The 13,041-nt window shown below is 40.1% G+C and overlaps 3 protein-coding genes across 3 annotated transcripts; 1 reads left to right on the top strand and 2 right to left on the bottom strand.

Moving 5' to 3' along the window:
- Positions 1-728: 728 nt before the first annotated feature.
- Positions 729-1,405, bottom strand: LOC116933062. The gene is made up of 3 exons (XM_032940973.2): positions 1,323-1,405; positions 1,063-1,254; positions 729-988 (listed from the first exon to the last, which is right to left on the bottom strand). Exons 1-3 carry the CDS (start codon positions 1,326-1,328, stop codon positions 917-919), a joined length of 270 nt encoding a protein of 89 aa, XP_032796864.2. The 5' UTR covers positions 1,329-1,405; the 3' UTR covers positions 729-916.
- A 2,204-nt stretch (positions 1,406-3,609) lies between these two features.
- LOC116933059 lies at positions 3,610-9,512 on the bottom strand. The gene is made up of 9 exons (XM_032940967.2): positions 9,359-9,512; positions 9,079-9,233; positions 8,924-9,017; positions 7,517-8,562; positions 6,930-7,444; positions 4,524-4,782; positions 4,360-4,457; positions 3,998-4,299; positions 3,610-3,801 (listed from the first exon to the last, which is right to left on the bottom strand). The coding sequence occupies exons 1-9, from the start codon at positions 9,412-9,414 to the stop codon at positions 3,675-3,677; spliced, it is 2,652 nt and encodes an 883-aa protein (XP_032796858.2). The 5' UTR covers positions 9,415-9,512; the 3' UTR covers positions 3,610-3,674.
- Positions 5,260-6,795, top strand: LOC116933060 (sialic acid synthase). The gene is made up of 4 exons (XM_032940968.2): positions 5,260-5,832; positions 5,888-6,011; positions 6,075-6,381; positions 6,441-6,795. The coding sequence occupies exons 1-4, from the start codon at positions 5,482-5,484 to the stop codon at positions 6,715-6,717; spliced, it is 1,059 nt and encodes a 352-aa protein (XP_032796859.2). The 5' UTR covers positions 5,260-5,481; the 3' UTR covers positions 6,718-6,795.
- Positions 9,513-13,041: the final 3,529 nt, after the last annotated feature.

Genomic DNA, 13,041 nt, shown 5'->3' with positions numbered 1-13,041 from the left:
ATAATAATATAGTTGAGATCTGCATCATAACGCAAAATCCGTAAAATGTTCTTGAAATTTCGACTTGGGGATACAGAGGCCAATCATGGCTCAACGGACGGATGGCCTGGGAAATTTACGTTGTATCACTCAGATCTCTGTCCAAGGACCCCCACTCCGAGTGGCCGCTCAGCTACTCAGGGAATTCGACGGTGTATTGCTTGAATCCTTGCCAGGTACCCCACTTCAAGGGACCGTGTTATGGCCTGGGAAACCAGGCCCAGCTGCCCTGACGGAGTTCGCCTCAAGATGCCTACCAGGTATTTGAGATAGTAATATTTTGGAAATGGTAATATAATATTTATACGAATCGCAACTTTGCACATCACATTATCACGTGACTCTTACGGGGATCGAACCCTGTACTGCAGGTGTGCCATGCCGATGCTAAACCATTGAGCCATGTGAATTACATACTTTATTTAAATTGTTTCTTTAAATTAAACACACATTTTTTATACTTGGAAAAATTTTGTAGCATGGTTGAAGGTAAATTAATATTTCACTTCGGATACCGTCCAAATTAAATTCAAGTGCAATACAAATTGAACAACATTTGAAATAGAATGTATTCATTATGTTTCCCATAATCTGTAACGACATCTTTCGTGGCAATAGATTCAACCTTTATGAAATTAATGGGGACCTATGGAACAAGAGTTGTCTATAAAAAACGTGTCCCTGTTAGGTTTTCTTTTCAGCATTTTGTATTCATCAAAGTACAAATATATGGGGCATTACTTGAACACGGTAAAGTGCATAATATTATCTGTGCTGTTAAGTATTAAGATAACTGAAATATGATTTTATAAATAAATAATTTTTAAAGGATGCAGACAAATACGAAATTCAACATTGATGAATGAATTTTTGGGTCCTAGTACTTGTTAACTGTTTTATAAACTGGAACGGCCTTCTTGCCCTTTTTGCCAGCACGTGTGTACCCAGCCTATTAAGATAATGATTGATTCTTAGAACATCAGTATCTTTGTTGCTGCTATATTTATATAATTTATCACTTACGTATTCGACGGTCTCGTAATAAGGAGGCGGGTAAACTAGAACTTTCGTGGTGTACGACGGGTAATACGGGGCCGAATAAGACGGGGCCGAATAAGAAGAATAAGATGAGGCCGAATAAGATGGGTAAGAAGGGGCCGAATAATAGCCATCGTCTGCGACGATAACAGCAACGAGTGTGAGAACAATGAAGAGCTAGGAAAACAAAAAACCATTTAAGTTAGTTCAAATTTACACGGCCTTTTTTTTTTGTTTTAATTTACCTTCATGTTGAGAGTTGGTTAAGCTGATTCAGGCAGTTCAGTAACTGATGCATTTGACCGTTTTCTGCCGTGTTTATATACAAGGCGAAGGAATGAAAGGACGTTGAAACAATCTGACATTGGTGATTAAAACTAGAAAAATAAAAACAACAAATACCGGTATATGTTGTTTTTTTCTTCTGTCGTCGTGCCAGACTGGTTTTAACTAATGGTATTCAGGTTTCTATTAGAAAACTGAAAACCAAATAACACGCATTTTTTGGGGGGTTCACATAGTTAGCAGATTCGAAACCCCCCAGTCTCCTGAAAATCGTAAACTGAAAGAATTTTGTTAAGTATCACGAACTACTTCAAGATCAACACACCGTCGGGGTTAAACGTGAACTTACGTTCTACGACCGCGGTCACTGCACTTTCAGACAAAGTCAAGGCAAAATCCTGGAAATCACACAAAATTTACAATCATATCACATTCTCCACGACGTGTCGAATATGAACTGACTAATTAAATACGTCATTTTACTCGAATATGACTGCTGTGAAGTTCGGCGAAAAATTTATAATCTAGGCGATTATGTATTAATCATAAAATCATTCTCATCTACCCGATAGTTCCAGTTGATATACGTACTCAAGTTAATACTACAGCTCATATCAAAGACAAAACGTATTAGAATAGTTTTCGAAGCTTTCAAGACCAGCCCGAACTTTCGAGATTTCATATTGAAGAAAAAAAATTATTAAGTGTCAATTCAACTAGGATAAGCGGATTCAACTAGGATAAATGAGGTTACCTGATAATGATAGCGCACAAAACCGGTTTTTTTCCATGTTTATTCACCAAAGAAAAAGCAATCGAAACTTGCTCACACCTTACATAATTTTCAAATACCTTAGAGCAGAAGGGAAACGTTTCTCATATCTTGCCAAAAACTACGTCAGAAAGGATATTAGAAATTGCCAGCGAACCATTTGACCCTGAACTAACACCTTGTGGCAAAAACCCTCCTTGTCCTCGATTACCACCTCCGTGAACACCTGTTACAGCGTTTCAGCTTTCCATTACACAAAAAACCTGTAGACAAAACACGTAGTTAGAAATTTGACTTACAATTTAAAGCGTACGTATTGTTTTATTGGGTAATGCAGCGTCGGTATGTGTAAACCGATTAGCGACCATTATAAAACAATTAATGTTTGCCAAGAATTGACCAGCAAGCAGCATTTTGGGCTGACGTTGCAGGCTTCGATATGGCAAAAAAAGCTAGCAAAAATTTGTAAGTACCTTTTAGAATACGTCCTAATTATTCGTGCTCAATGAATTCCCCCTCCCTCATCTACATAGAATCGTGATTTCAAGCGAAGTGAAAAGTAACGCCCGATTGCATTAGTTTCACAAATATCTCGGAATTGTTCACCTAGAAAAAAGAAAATCATAAGAATTTGGACAAATTCAAGTAAAGATTGTTATCTTATTGGGTAATGCAGCATTAACATATTTTGCTAACCAGCGACCATTATAAGATTGTCAATGTTTGCTAATTATTGACCAGCAAGCAGCATTTGAACCGACATTGCAGGCTTCGATATAGCACATGTAACAAAATTTCATTTTTACCGTTTCCATTTCTCCATCTTTCGGGACAGCATTCCAATGTGAACGACCCACACCACCCTTTGAAATGTTCAACCAGTTTCTATGAATTTCCGTTCCTTCGAGAAAAAAGACCCGATACAGCACGGAATAACATTATTTTTAGTTAAGTAATTATGTAGATTATCCATTTTTAAAATTCCAAAGAGTGACTAGGGACATCGAATATTTGCCCAGCAAAACCCTATTCAGCTGCAGGTCGGCTGCTAAGGAATGTTTTCCCTCCTCAAACCCAACCATCCGTTTGCAAGAATACCATCTTCAAACCTAATACAAACGGAGATCATTAGCATCATACAAACACAAGACATCAATGTAGTTTTATTGGGTAATGCAAGCTCAGTATGTCATGACTGAATCGCGACCATATAAAACAAGTTTTGTTTGCTATTTATTGACCAGCAAGCAGCATTTTTGGCTGACATTGCCGGCTTCGATATAGCAAATATACAAAATTCATATTACCTGAATAATATCGACACGAAAGTTTCCATGCCTGCAGACGCTGGTCCTGTGGTGTCAAGTCCGTACTGAACGTATCCTGTTATTCAACACATCTAGCGAATTTACATTCGACCACGTCGAATTTCAAGTGAAAAATGTATAATTATGAAATTAAAGGGTTAAGAAAGCTACAGCCAACACCGTGTATTCATCGGGTGGAAATTACACACGGCTTCAGCTTCGAAATAAGTCATTTAGGCGGCGGCTTTAGCGGCCAGACGCTTGTTCCTTTCCTCGGCAATGCTCAATTTAACTCCCTTGTCGCGAGGCAGAGAGATGTAAGCCTTGCTGCCCTTTCCAATAATGAAGACGTTATTCAATCTGTTGGAATAAAAAATTACATTAGCTGAATGAATGAAACATGTTGTCTTATTGGGTAATGCAGATCTCAGTATGTACAGACTGAGCTGCGACCATTATAACACATTCAATATATGCCAGTTATTGACCAGCAAGCAGCATATTGAACCGGCATTGCAGGCTTCGATCAGGCAAAATAAAAAGATTGCAAACGCACCTGGTGGCAAAAAGGTGGCCAAGAGCATCCTTGACGTGAACAATATCGAAGGAACCAGGATGACGCTCACGGTTGATGATGGTTCCGACTCGCCCCAAGTTACGACCACCAGTGATCATGCACAGGTTACCAGAGTCAAACTTGATGAAGTCCATGATCTTGTTGGTTTCAATGTCCAACTGGATGGTATCGTTCACCTTAACCAATGGATCGGGGTAACGGATTGTTCGTCCATCGTGAGTGGTAATGAAAGGAATACCCTTGGGTCCAACTTGAACGCGTCGGACTTTGCAAAGCTTGTACTACAAAAGAAATAATAAATTAGGAATAAAAGAATTCTTATTTTACAAGAATAAAATTACCTTGGCTTCTTCAGCAGTAATTCTGTGGATGGCCAAGCGGCCCTTGACATCATATACCAAGCGGAAGTACTCACCAGTCTTGTCAATGGTGATAACATCTGCGTAACAAATTGACCTGTCATTTGTGGTAAGTTTCAACTAGTGAAAAAAGAACAGGAACTTACCCATGAATCCAGCTGGGTAGTTGGAGTCGGTGCGGACTTTACCGTCAACTTTGATAAGCCTCTGCATGACGATTTTGGTGACTTCGGAGTTATTCAAGGCGTACTTGAGACGGTTACGAAGGAAAACAACCAACGGAAGTGATTCCCTCAACTTGTGTGGGCCTGTGCTTGGTCGTGGAGCAAATACACCACCCAATTTGTCCAACATCCATGATTTTGGCGCGGCTAAACGCTTCAAGTGCTTCTTGGGTCCGCGAGCCTAAAGTATGCAAGAGACAACAGACCGGTTAACAAAATACACTATCTCATCAAGACTGAAAGAATATAGAAATGAAGAGTGAATATAATATGAAACAAACTCTAGAATTGTGACTCAAATAAAGTTTGACCAAGAAACGATGTTTTTGGATAAATCGAGACCTAGCATTGTGTACTAACTCACCATCTTGTTCAATACAGAAAGGCAGAAACAGCACTAGCCTACTCGAAACGTGTAGTAAGGAACTACGGGCAATGCTTTGAAAGATTAATATGTCAAAACGTCTCTTCTCACTAAGAGTCGCTTTTGTTGTCGGATTTCAATTTCAACGAAAATTTTTGTTTTTTTACTTTATTATTGCATTAATATCATTTTTATACTAAATTTAATGAATTAGTTGGACACTTATAAATTTTTTGAAGTTGTAATTTCGTGTAGTAGAAAATACAAATTTGACAATTTTCTTGGAGGTTCGATCGATAGTGACAATGATGCCTTAAACCATTTCCATTGAAGTTCGGGAATTTTGAATTGAAATTTTAAAAAAATCTAGTTTGCAATCAGTTCAGAAGCCTGCAAAAAAAGTACATTAGGAATTAAAAAATCTTTGTAAACTTCCATTGTAGCCCGAAAGTTCTGAGCCGTTTTTGAGAGATTAGGTGTACAGTATTTGCTTTTTTGGAATCAAAACGGAAAGGAATGATGGGACGCAGTTTCGAGTTGATCAAAAATAGGTGGATTGGTGATGGTTATCCATGTTTTATTATTGCTGAAATTGGACAAAATCACCAAGGAGACATTGAAATAGCCAAGAAACTAATAAAGATGGCCAAAGACTGTGGTGCTGACTGTGTGAAGTTCCAAAAATCTGATTTATATGCCAAGTTCACCAAATCAGTCTTGGATCGGCAGTATGAAAGTCCACATGCTTGGGGTTCAACATATGGAGAGCACAAACAATTCCTTGAGTTTTCAAAGGATCAATATGAAGAACTGATGGCCTTTGCCTCTTCTCTAAACATTCATTTCACAGCCTCAGCCATGGATGACGTAAAGTTGTGACTAACATATGTTACTTTCATATTTTAAATGAATATTGTGATAGGTCTCTGTGGATTTTCTAGTCAATCTAAGAGTTCCATTTCTCAAAATTGGATCTGGGGATGCCAATAATTTAATTTTATTAGAGAAAGCTGCCAAAAAAAATCTGCCTATTGTATACTCTACAGGTATTTTCCAAGTGTGGTTTAATGCAAAGAAGTCTAAATGATTTGATTTAATGTTTCCACCAGGAATGCAAGACATGAAAACAGTCATCAGAGCCATGGAAGTAATGAATTCTTTTAACTCAAAAGTCTGCCTTCTACAGTGCACCTCCTCATATCCAACTCCAGAAGACGAAGTTCATTTACGTGTAATGCAAACCTATCGAGACCATTTTCCCCAATCCCCCGTCGGATATTCCGGTCACGAACTAGGTCTTACCATAACGTTGGCCGCTGCGGCTCTAGGAGCTCACGTCATCGAGCGGCACATCACGTTGGACAAGTCCTGGAAGGGTAATGACCACGCCTGTTCACTCGACGAAACGGAATTAAAGTACTGCCTATTCTTCTAAAAACGTTTTCCGCAAAACTAAATCCGGTTACTCTGTATAGGTTGTTGGTGGAAGGAATACGAACAATTGAGAAAGCTCTAGGCTCTGCTATTAAATCAAAGCAGCCTTCTGAAGAGCCTTGCCATCAAAAATTGGGCAAGTCGATTGTCGGTAAACAGAAATTGGAAGCTGGTATCAAACTTTGTAAGGAACACCTTACTGTTAAAGTGGGACAACCCGTTGGCTGGCCTCCGCAGGATCTCGATCTATTAATCGGAAAAACTCTTTCGAGAGATGTGGATGAAGATGAAACAATTACGTTAGATTGTATTATTTAAATTTTTCTAAAAACTAAATTGTATTCCATTCATCTCTCGACACAAATTAAAAGAAAAAAGCAGGATTCAAAATACTAAGACTTTGTTCCGTGTTGCTTCAATGGCATTCCTATAAGGAGATCATGTTTGGGCGAACACAAATCAGGTTTCAGTTTTTTCAAATAAACAAGATAATTTTCTTGAGATGCTCTTGCGAGACGGTCCAGGTCGACGGCGGCCATGGCCAACCGACCACTCGGTGTGATATGATCAGCCATTCGAGCCAAAACAGAGAAATCATCAGTCGGTATACCGCGACTGCAATACAATTCACTTTGCGGATAGTTTACAGGTAAATCTGGGTGAGCCAAGTTGCCATAGCAACATGGGCAAATGACAAAGGCAGCCCGTTGGGCCAAACAGGTATGCAGGACAAGATCGGTAGCAACTCCGCACGCGTGCAAAGCAACGCCTAGATCGAATCGTCCACGAAAATAGTCCAAATTGCTTTGAATGATGGTCACGTTGTTCAACATCAATTGTGCAACACGACGTCGGGCATTGCGTACAGACTCTTCTTTGTTATCGACCATAACGACATGGCAGCGAGGTAAAAGATAGGCCAATATAATGCCCAAATGGCCACCACCGGAGCAAAAATCCACGACAACGTCACCCTCTGAAACAGCATCAATGACGGCTGTCGCCATGCCGTCCAATTGCTGGATCTTTCTATCAACCCGAGATCCTGTTTAATAATCAACATGCACATCAAGATTAATACATTTCTTTTCTTCTCCATTTAAATGCGATTATTTACCAGGTACGTGCCCTTGCTGAGGGTGGGCCGGGTCGGGCAACGACGCCCAGTCAATTTTCGCTGTGAAATCTGAGCAAGCAGCGACGTCAATGTGGCTAATAAGTCCCTCAGGCAACTCAGTGGTCACACGAGCTACTCCATTATCATCGTCCAGCCACATCATCCGTTGTCTTTTCAACAGGTCGATAACCCTTGCTATCTCTTCGGAGCTCAAGTTACCCATTGAACCTGTACGGCGGACGGTATCCTTCTTGTAAAGGCTGATTTCTTTGACACGAGGGATTTTCACTTTCGGTTGTGGTTGAATCCTTAGCGAATCGATATCTGGAAATGTTTTTTCACCGACTGTCTTGTTCCACGCTTTACTTACCGCAGGTTTCATTGTCGTCAGCCACGCACCGACTCGAGGCAAATGGTCGGCCAATTGGACACCGAGTTCAGACAGACGATCAGCCAATAGGATGATGCAAGGAAAGAGAAGAAGATCAGCCAACGTCATGTCCGGTCCTTCTACGTAACTGTGATCCAGCAACGATCCCGCCAATTTTTGAATGTCTTCTTGTTTCAGTTGGCCAGCTGATTGAGGCTGATCCTTTTGCCATCGTTTGACTATGTTATGCATACGAATGGGCTGCTTCATGTGCTCCTCTAGTTTGGCTAGAGTCGCAGGGACTTCGATAACGTCCTGTTTTTGCTGCTGCGTCAGGAAAAGGATTGTCGATTGAACCATTTGCACTTCGCAAAATGATGTCCAAATAGAACACTCGGCTGGTGCCTGTAAACAATTACCACGAAATCCCAGTGATTTAACCACCACCGGATCATCTGATTCTTTCATCAAGTGTCTGCTGACTGCTGCCAGACCGGACACGGTGAGGCGTGAGAAAGTCTCAGATTCACCCACCACCAACAGAGGTAGAGTAGTTAGTAAAGCGAGATCAGGATTGATTTTTGCACCTTGGGCAGCCAAAGAGGTAGGAATAGGGATGGTCCATGAATCACTTGGATGGTTCACTAAAGTCAATTGAGTTTTATTCCCACTCCAACTGTTGATGAACATGGCAATAACACCATTCAGACTCGTCGAACCGTCCATGACGGGTATGTAAAGCGTATTGGTCATTTTTTTTTTCCTTTTTGCAAGTCAATTTAAAACTCTTTTTTTCTCTCTTACAAAGAGAGCATTTATATATTAATTTGCTTCTGGAGTTTTTGCATGGATTGGCGTTCCAAAAGCCTTTGCCTCCACATAACGAACGTTGATGAGACTAGACCAAGGACAAGACTGACGATTTCCAATGTCCAAAATCGCCGTTCTTCTAGCCATAAGACTCTTTCGCAACTAAAAAGGCACAAGGATATCTTTCCATATTTTTGAAAGTTACTTAATTTTAAAGTTTGTCGTACCTCCTGGAAGTATCACCAGAAGTTTCACAGCGAACCTTCTCCTTATAGCCAGTGGCAACACAGGATCCAACGCTCTGGCTATTTTTTTCAAACTCTGTATCCAAACAAGAGTGAATTAGGAGAGATGGAAAATAGTGATCGATGAATTATCGAACCTGTGCAAGGGTGACAATCTTCCAATACCGTGATCTTTTCAGTCAACCAACATTGCGTGCCAGTTTGATTGCCAGAGTAATTGGCGTGGAAATGGGAAGTGTAATGGGAGCTCTGCGTCAGGTGATGTTCCAGAAGAACAATTGCAACAGACAATCTGCATTCGTATGAATTTTTTTAATTAGATTACATGAATGGCAACCACGATGCGTGGGAGACAAGTGCTATGTCATCATCACCGAATGACTCGGCCTCAGTGAAGTGACAGAAATCACGCCTTACCCAATGAGAAGAGCGACAGAGATGAGCATACGCTTTTTTGTGCACTTCTCAATCATGATTTGTTCATTAACGATACCGTAAGATGACAATCAATTTGTGCATCATTATTCACGAGAAAATGCAGAAAGAGACTGATGAAATTTTCGTCTGCTGTTGAAGGAAATCTCGACTGATGGCAGCGCCTCTGTTTTTTAAAACATTTCTCCTCAAATTTTTTCTTTCTTTTCCAGTTGCAAACTATGTCTGAGATGAGATTGGTGAATGTCGACAGATGAATATGGGAGAGAGCTTATTGCTCCATTACATCAACACAAGAAATGCCTAAGGGTTAGCAAGTTCCAACGTGCTGTCTCACTTAAGAGAACACCATTCGGGAGCAGATGATCTGGAGTGTGGCAGCGTTCTTGTAGATCCAGTAATATTCCTGGGAAAAAGGTTCTGGGCCTGCTTGCGATGTTGCTATATATATATAGTTACTGTACGTGATCTGATTATTTTTCCCATCTCCCTCTTGAATAATCTAATCAGGAACGACGAACGAAAACGAGGGCCCAAAGAATATATATTCCTAAAGCCGTTTTCAAGAACGCCCTTCAACTTGTTTTCATGCATAAAAAAAAAAAAAAAAAAAAATGTTCATATCGATTTGCATGGATGGGTCATGTTAATACAGTCATCTGAGTATATAGCCACTCAAAAAAAGAAACGGAAAAAAAAAACACGCGTAATAATCGCGTAACTCCCAGGTTTATAGATGAACAGCCAACGACAGACATTAGATGAGATTGGGGCGGGCCTTTAATTGATGACTGCTACATCCTTTCCGAACAAGAGAAATCACGGAGAGAAAGGGGAAACGCATCGGGAGATGATGATGCCGTTCAAACGATACGACCTTGTAGGTATTTACAAGCGGACGGGTTTATTTCTAGAGAAATGATCGTTTTCTGTCTACGTAGTCCAGCAGAAATAGTCCTATTAGTTAGGATGAGCATGGAACGAAAGGAAAAAAAAGGAAAGATGAAGGGTCATTTCTTTGCTGTCGGATGTATAACGTTGGATGAATGATTCAGTCTCCAGCTAGTAGGTTTCGTGGAACTCGGGATGACAGCGCCAGTTTAAAAAATTGAATGGTTGTTGTCTTCCCTCATGCCAAAATGGACTTCCGGCCATTTTCTTCTTTTCTACTTGTGCACGAGCATTTATCGGATTTGTGATTGCAATTTCGATGTTCTTCAGAATGAAAATTCAGACCATTTTCGGTTGTTTCTTTTTTGTGGGCCATTGTCAGAGCTCTGATTTCATCTTTGTTTATCTATTTTCTTTCGCTTTTTGCCCTGTGTTATTTTTCATTTATAAATAAATATCTGCTAAAGAAAGGAATTGCTGGACAGCGGCCCACGTAGCATCTGTTGGTTCTCATTCTTGTTGTGGTTTATTGTGTTTGCAACTGTAGCGTTTCGGTGGAAAAGGTAAAAGCAACACAGTAGACTCTGAAAGAAAAAAAGGACCCCCCTTTGATAGAAAATGTTTTGACAGGAGCCAATATCCATTTCCCCTCCCCCCCCCTTCTCAAACCCAAGTTGATTATATGCAGGCCACGAACCAGCCCAACCCGTTCTATCATTCTTCACAACAACATTCCTTTTCGTCTTTTACGTCTTATCCGATTGGATGCAGAATGACGTCAAATGAATCAAATTCGTTCTATTTTAGAACATGTAAACACACAATGTGTGTGTTAGCAAAGTGTAAAAATGAAAGAGGATTTTTTATGACGTTAGAATAAATGTTCGATAGTGTTCCATTGGCACACCTACTCTATGGGAACACACGGGATTAAATAGCAAACGAGTGAAAGAGACGCGTGTCTCTTGGTCATTGAATTTTAAACGGGACGGAATAATAAAAAGAGCTTTCGACGAACACGGTTGGCAAATCACAGATTCACAAGACTAGTGAAAACGTCGTTCTCTCACCTTTTATCCTATTATCAATTAGATGATTAAATGATGTAAACAAAAAATGGTAAAAATCCTGTTGATTCTCACTTGGTGGATCACTTCAATGCATCGCCGGAAAACTTGAATCAACAGCCAATACGATGGAGGATCAAGGAAGTAACTCCACTTTACAATCAAGGTAAAACAGATTTTTATCATTCCCCGTTTTCTTAGAAAAAAATTTATGTCAAGTGAATGAAACGGATTCATTAAGACTCGCTCTAAAAATAATGTTTGAAAACCGTAAATTAACGTCAGCCAGCGTAAAGCGAGCTAACAAAATTTCACCTGTATAATATAACCTAGAAAATTATTCGATCGGCAAAAGAAACGGTGAAAAGCCCAACCAAGTAGAAAGCAATGTCGAAGAAAAGACCTTTTCATATTATTAGTTAAACATATTCAATTAAATTTGCAATATGCATTAAATCCGGAGGAGTAAGAAAGAAAAAAAAAAACGTAAGAAAAGTTTACGATTCGGGGTATGGGTAGTCTCTCTCGGGGTTGTGTGTACATAATGGACAGAGTTCAACAGAGGATGACACAAGGATGTATACTATGCCTTTTTTTTCCCCTTTTCGGATGCAAACACACGACTCTCTCTCTCTGTGTGTGTGCGTATAAACAGCAGCGCCACATCATCGTCTACGTCGGATATACACACACGGGGCTTCGTACCTCAATAGACGGAGCAAGTTCTATACACATTGCGCTGCTGCTGCTGCTGCTTTTGGCTGTATAGTCTAGCGGTCGTGAGCTCTATAAATATGATAGTCTTCTTCGATTTCTTTCCTCTTTTTTGTGTTTGTGTGTGTGTGTATGTGTGTGTGGGTAAACAATCGATTTGAGCTTCCGTATGGCCAAAAAGAATGTTTAGGGAAATCAAGAGAAAATCATTCCCACAAGATGGCGTTGCTGTGTTACGGGACTCTTTTGCAATAAGGGGAGAAATTGAGATATTCAAAAAAGAGATTGTTAATTTCGAGTCGGCTTTGATGTGTAGGCAGTGTCTCATCAGCAGCAACATCATTATGGCTTTCAAATTCCATTAAACGTAAACGTAATTAATCTCCTAGCTTTTTAATTGATATTACGTGCGAACCGCGCCCTTCTGTCATTACCGTAGCTACAACACAGAGTGTTGTAATTAGGCGCCTCTCAACGATACAATGCGTGAAATTGTTGTCATGACGACGGACGCGACGTTGGCCCTACCAGAGTTTCAGTCATTAATGGGAAATAGCGAAAATTTGGAAACGTTCCTCCGATTCTGGCTGAGATAAAGGAGAAATGTTATGTGTGTGTGTTTTTAAGATCAATATTTTTCATTCATCCTGCTCCTCCTACGAAAAAAAAAAAAAAAATGAAAGATGAGCTAGGCGTACGGGCGTTGGGTTCGTTAAATCTTTTACCGGTCGCGATGGAAGCGTCGGCATCCGGAAATGGATACGATGTAGCTGCGCATCCCTTTTTTCGCGTATAGACAGATTTATTTGTATTCTTTTTTCGTTGCTCGCATAGGTCGTACGTTAGTGATCAACTCGCCCGAGGCGACCGTCTCTCTTCTATTACGGAAACGACTGCGAAAAAAAAAAAAATCATTTTCATCAATCGATTTTCCGGATGCAATTCATTGCCGGATGTACAACGCATCAATAAGAAAAGTATGGGATTGAACAA

The sequence above is a fragment of the Daphnia magna genome, linkage group LG10 (genome assembly GCF_020631705.1).
Source record: "Daphnia magna isolate NIES linkage group LG10, ASM2063170v1.1, whole genome shotgun sequence".
Classification (NCBI taxonomy): Eukaryota; Metazoa; Arthropoda; class Branchiopoda; order Diplostraca; family Daphniidae; genus Daphnia; species Daphnia magna.
The sequence above is the reverse complement of the archived record's forward strand: the minus strand, read 5'-3'. Positions and strand labels throughout refer to the sequence as shown.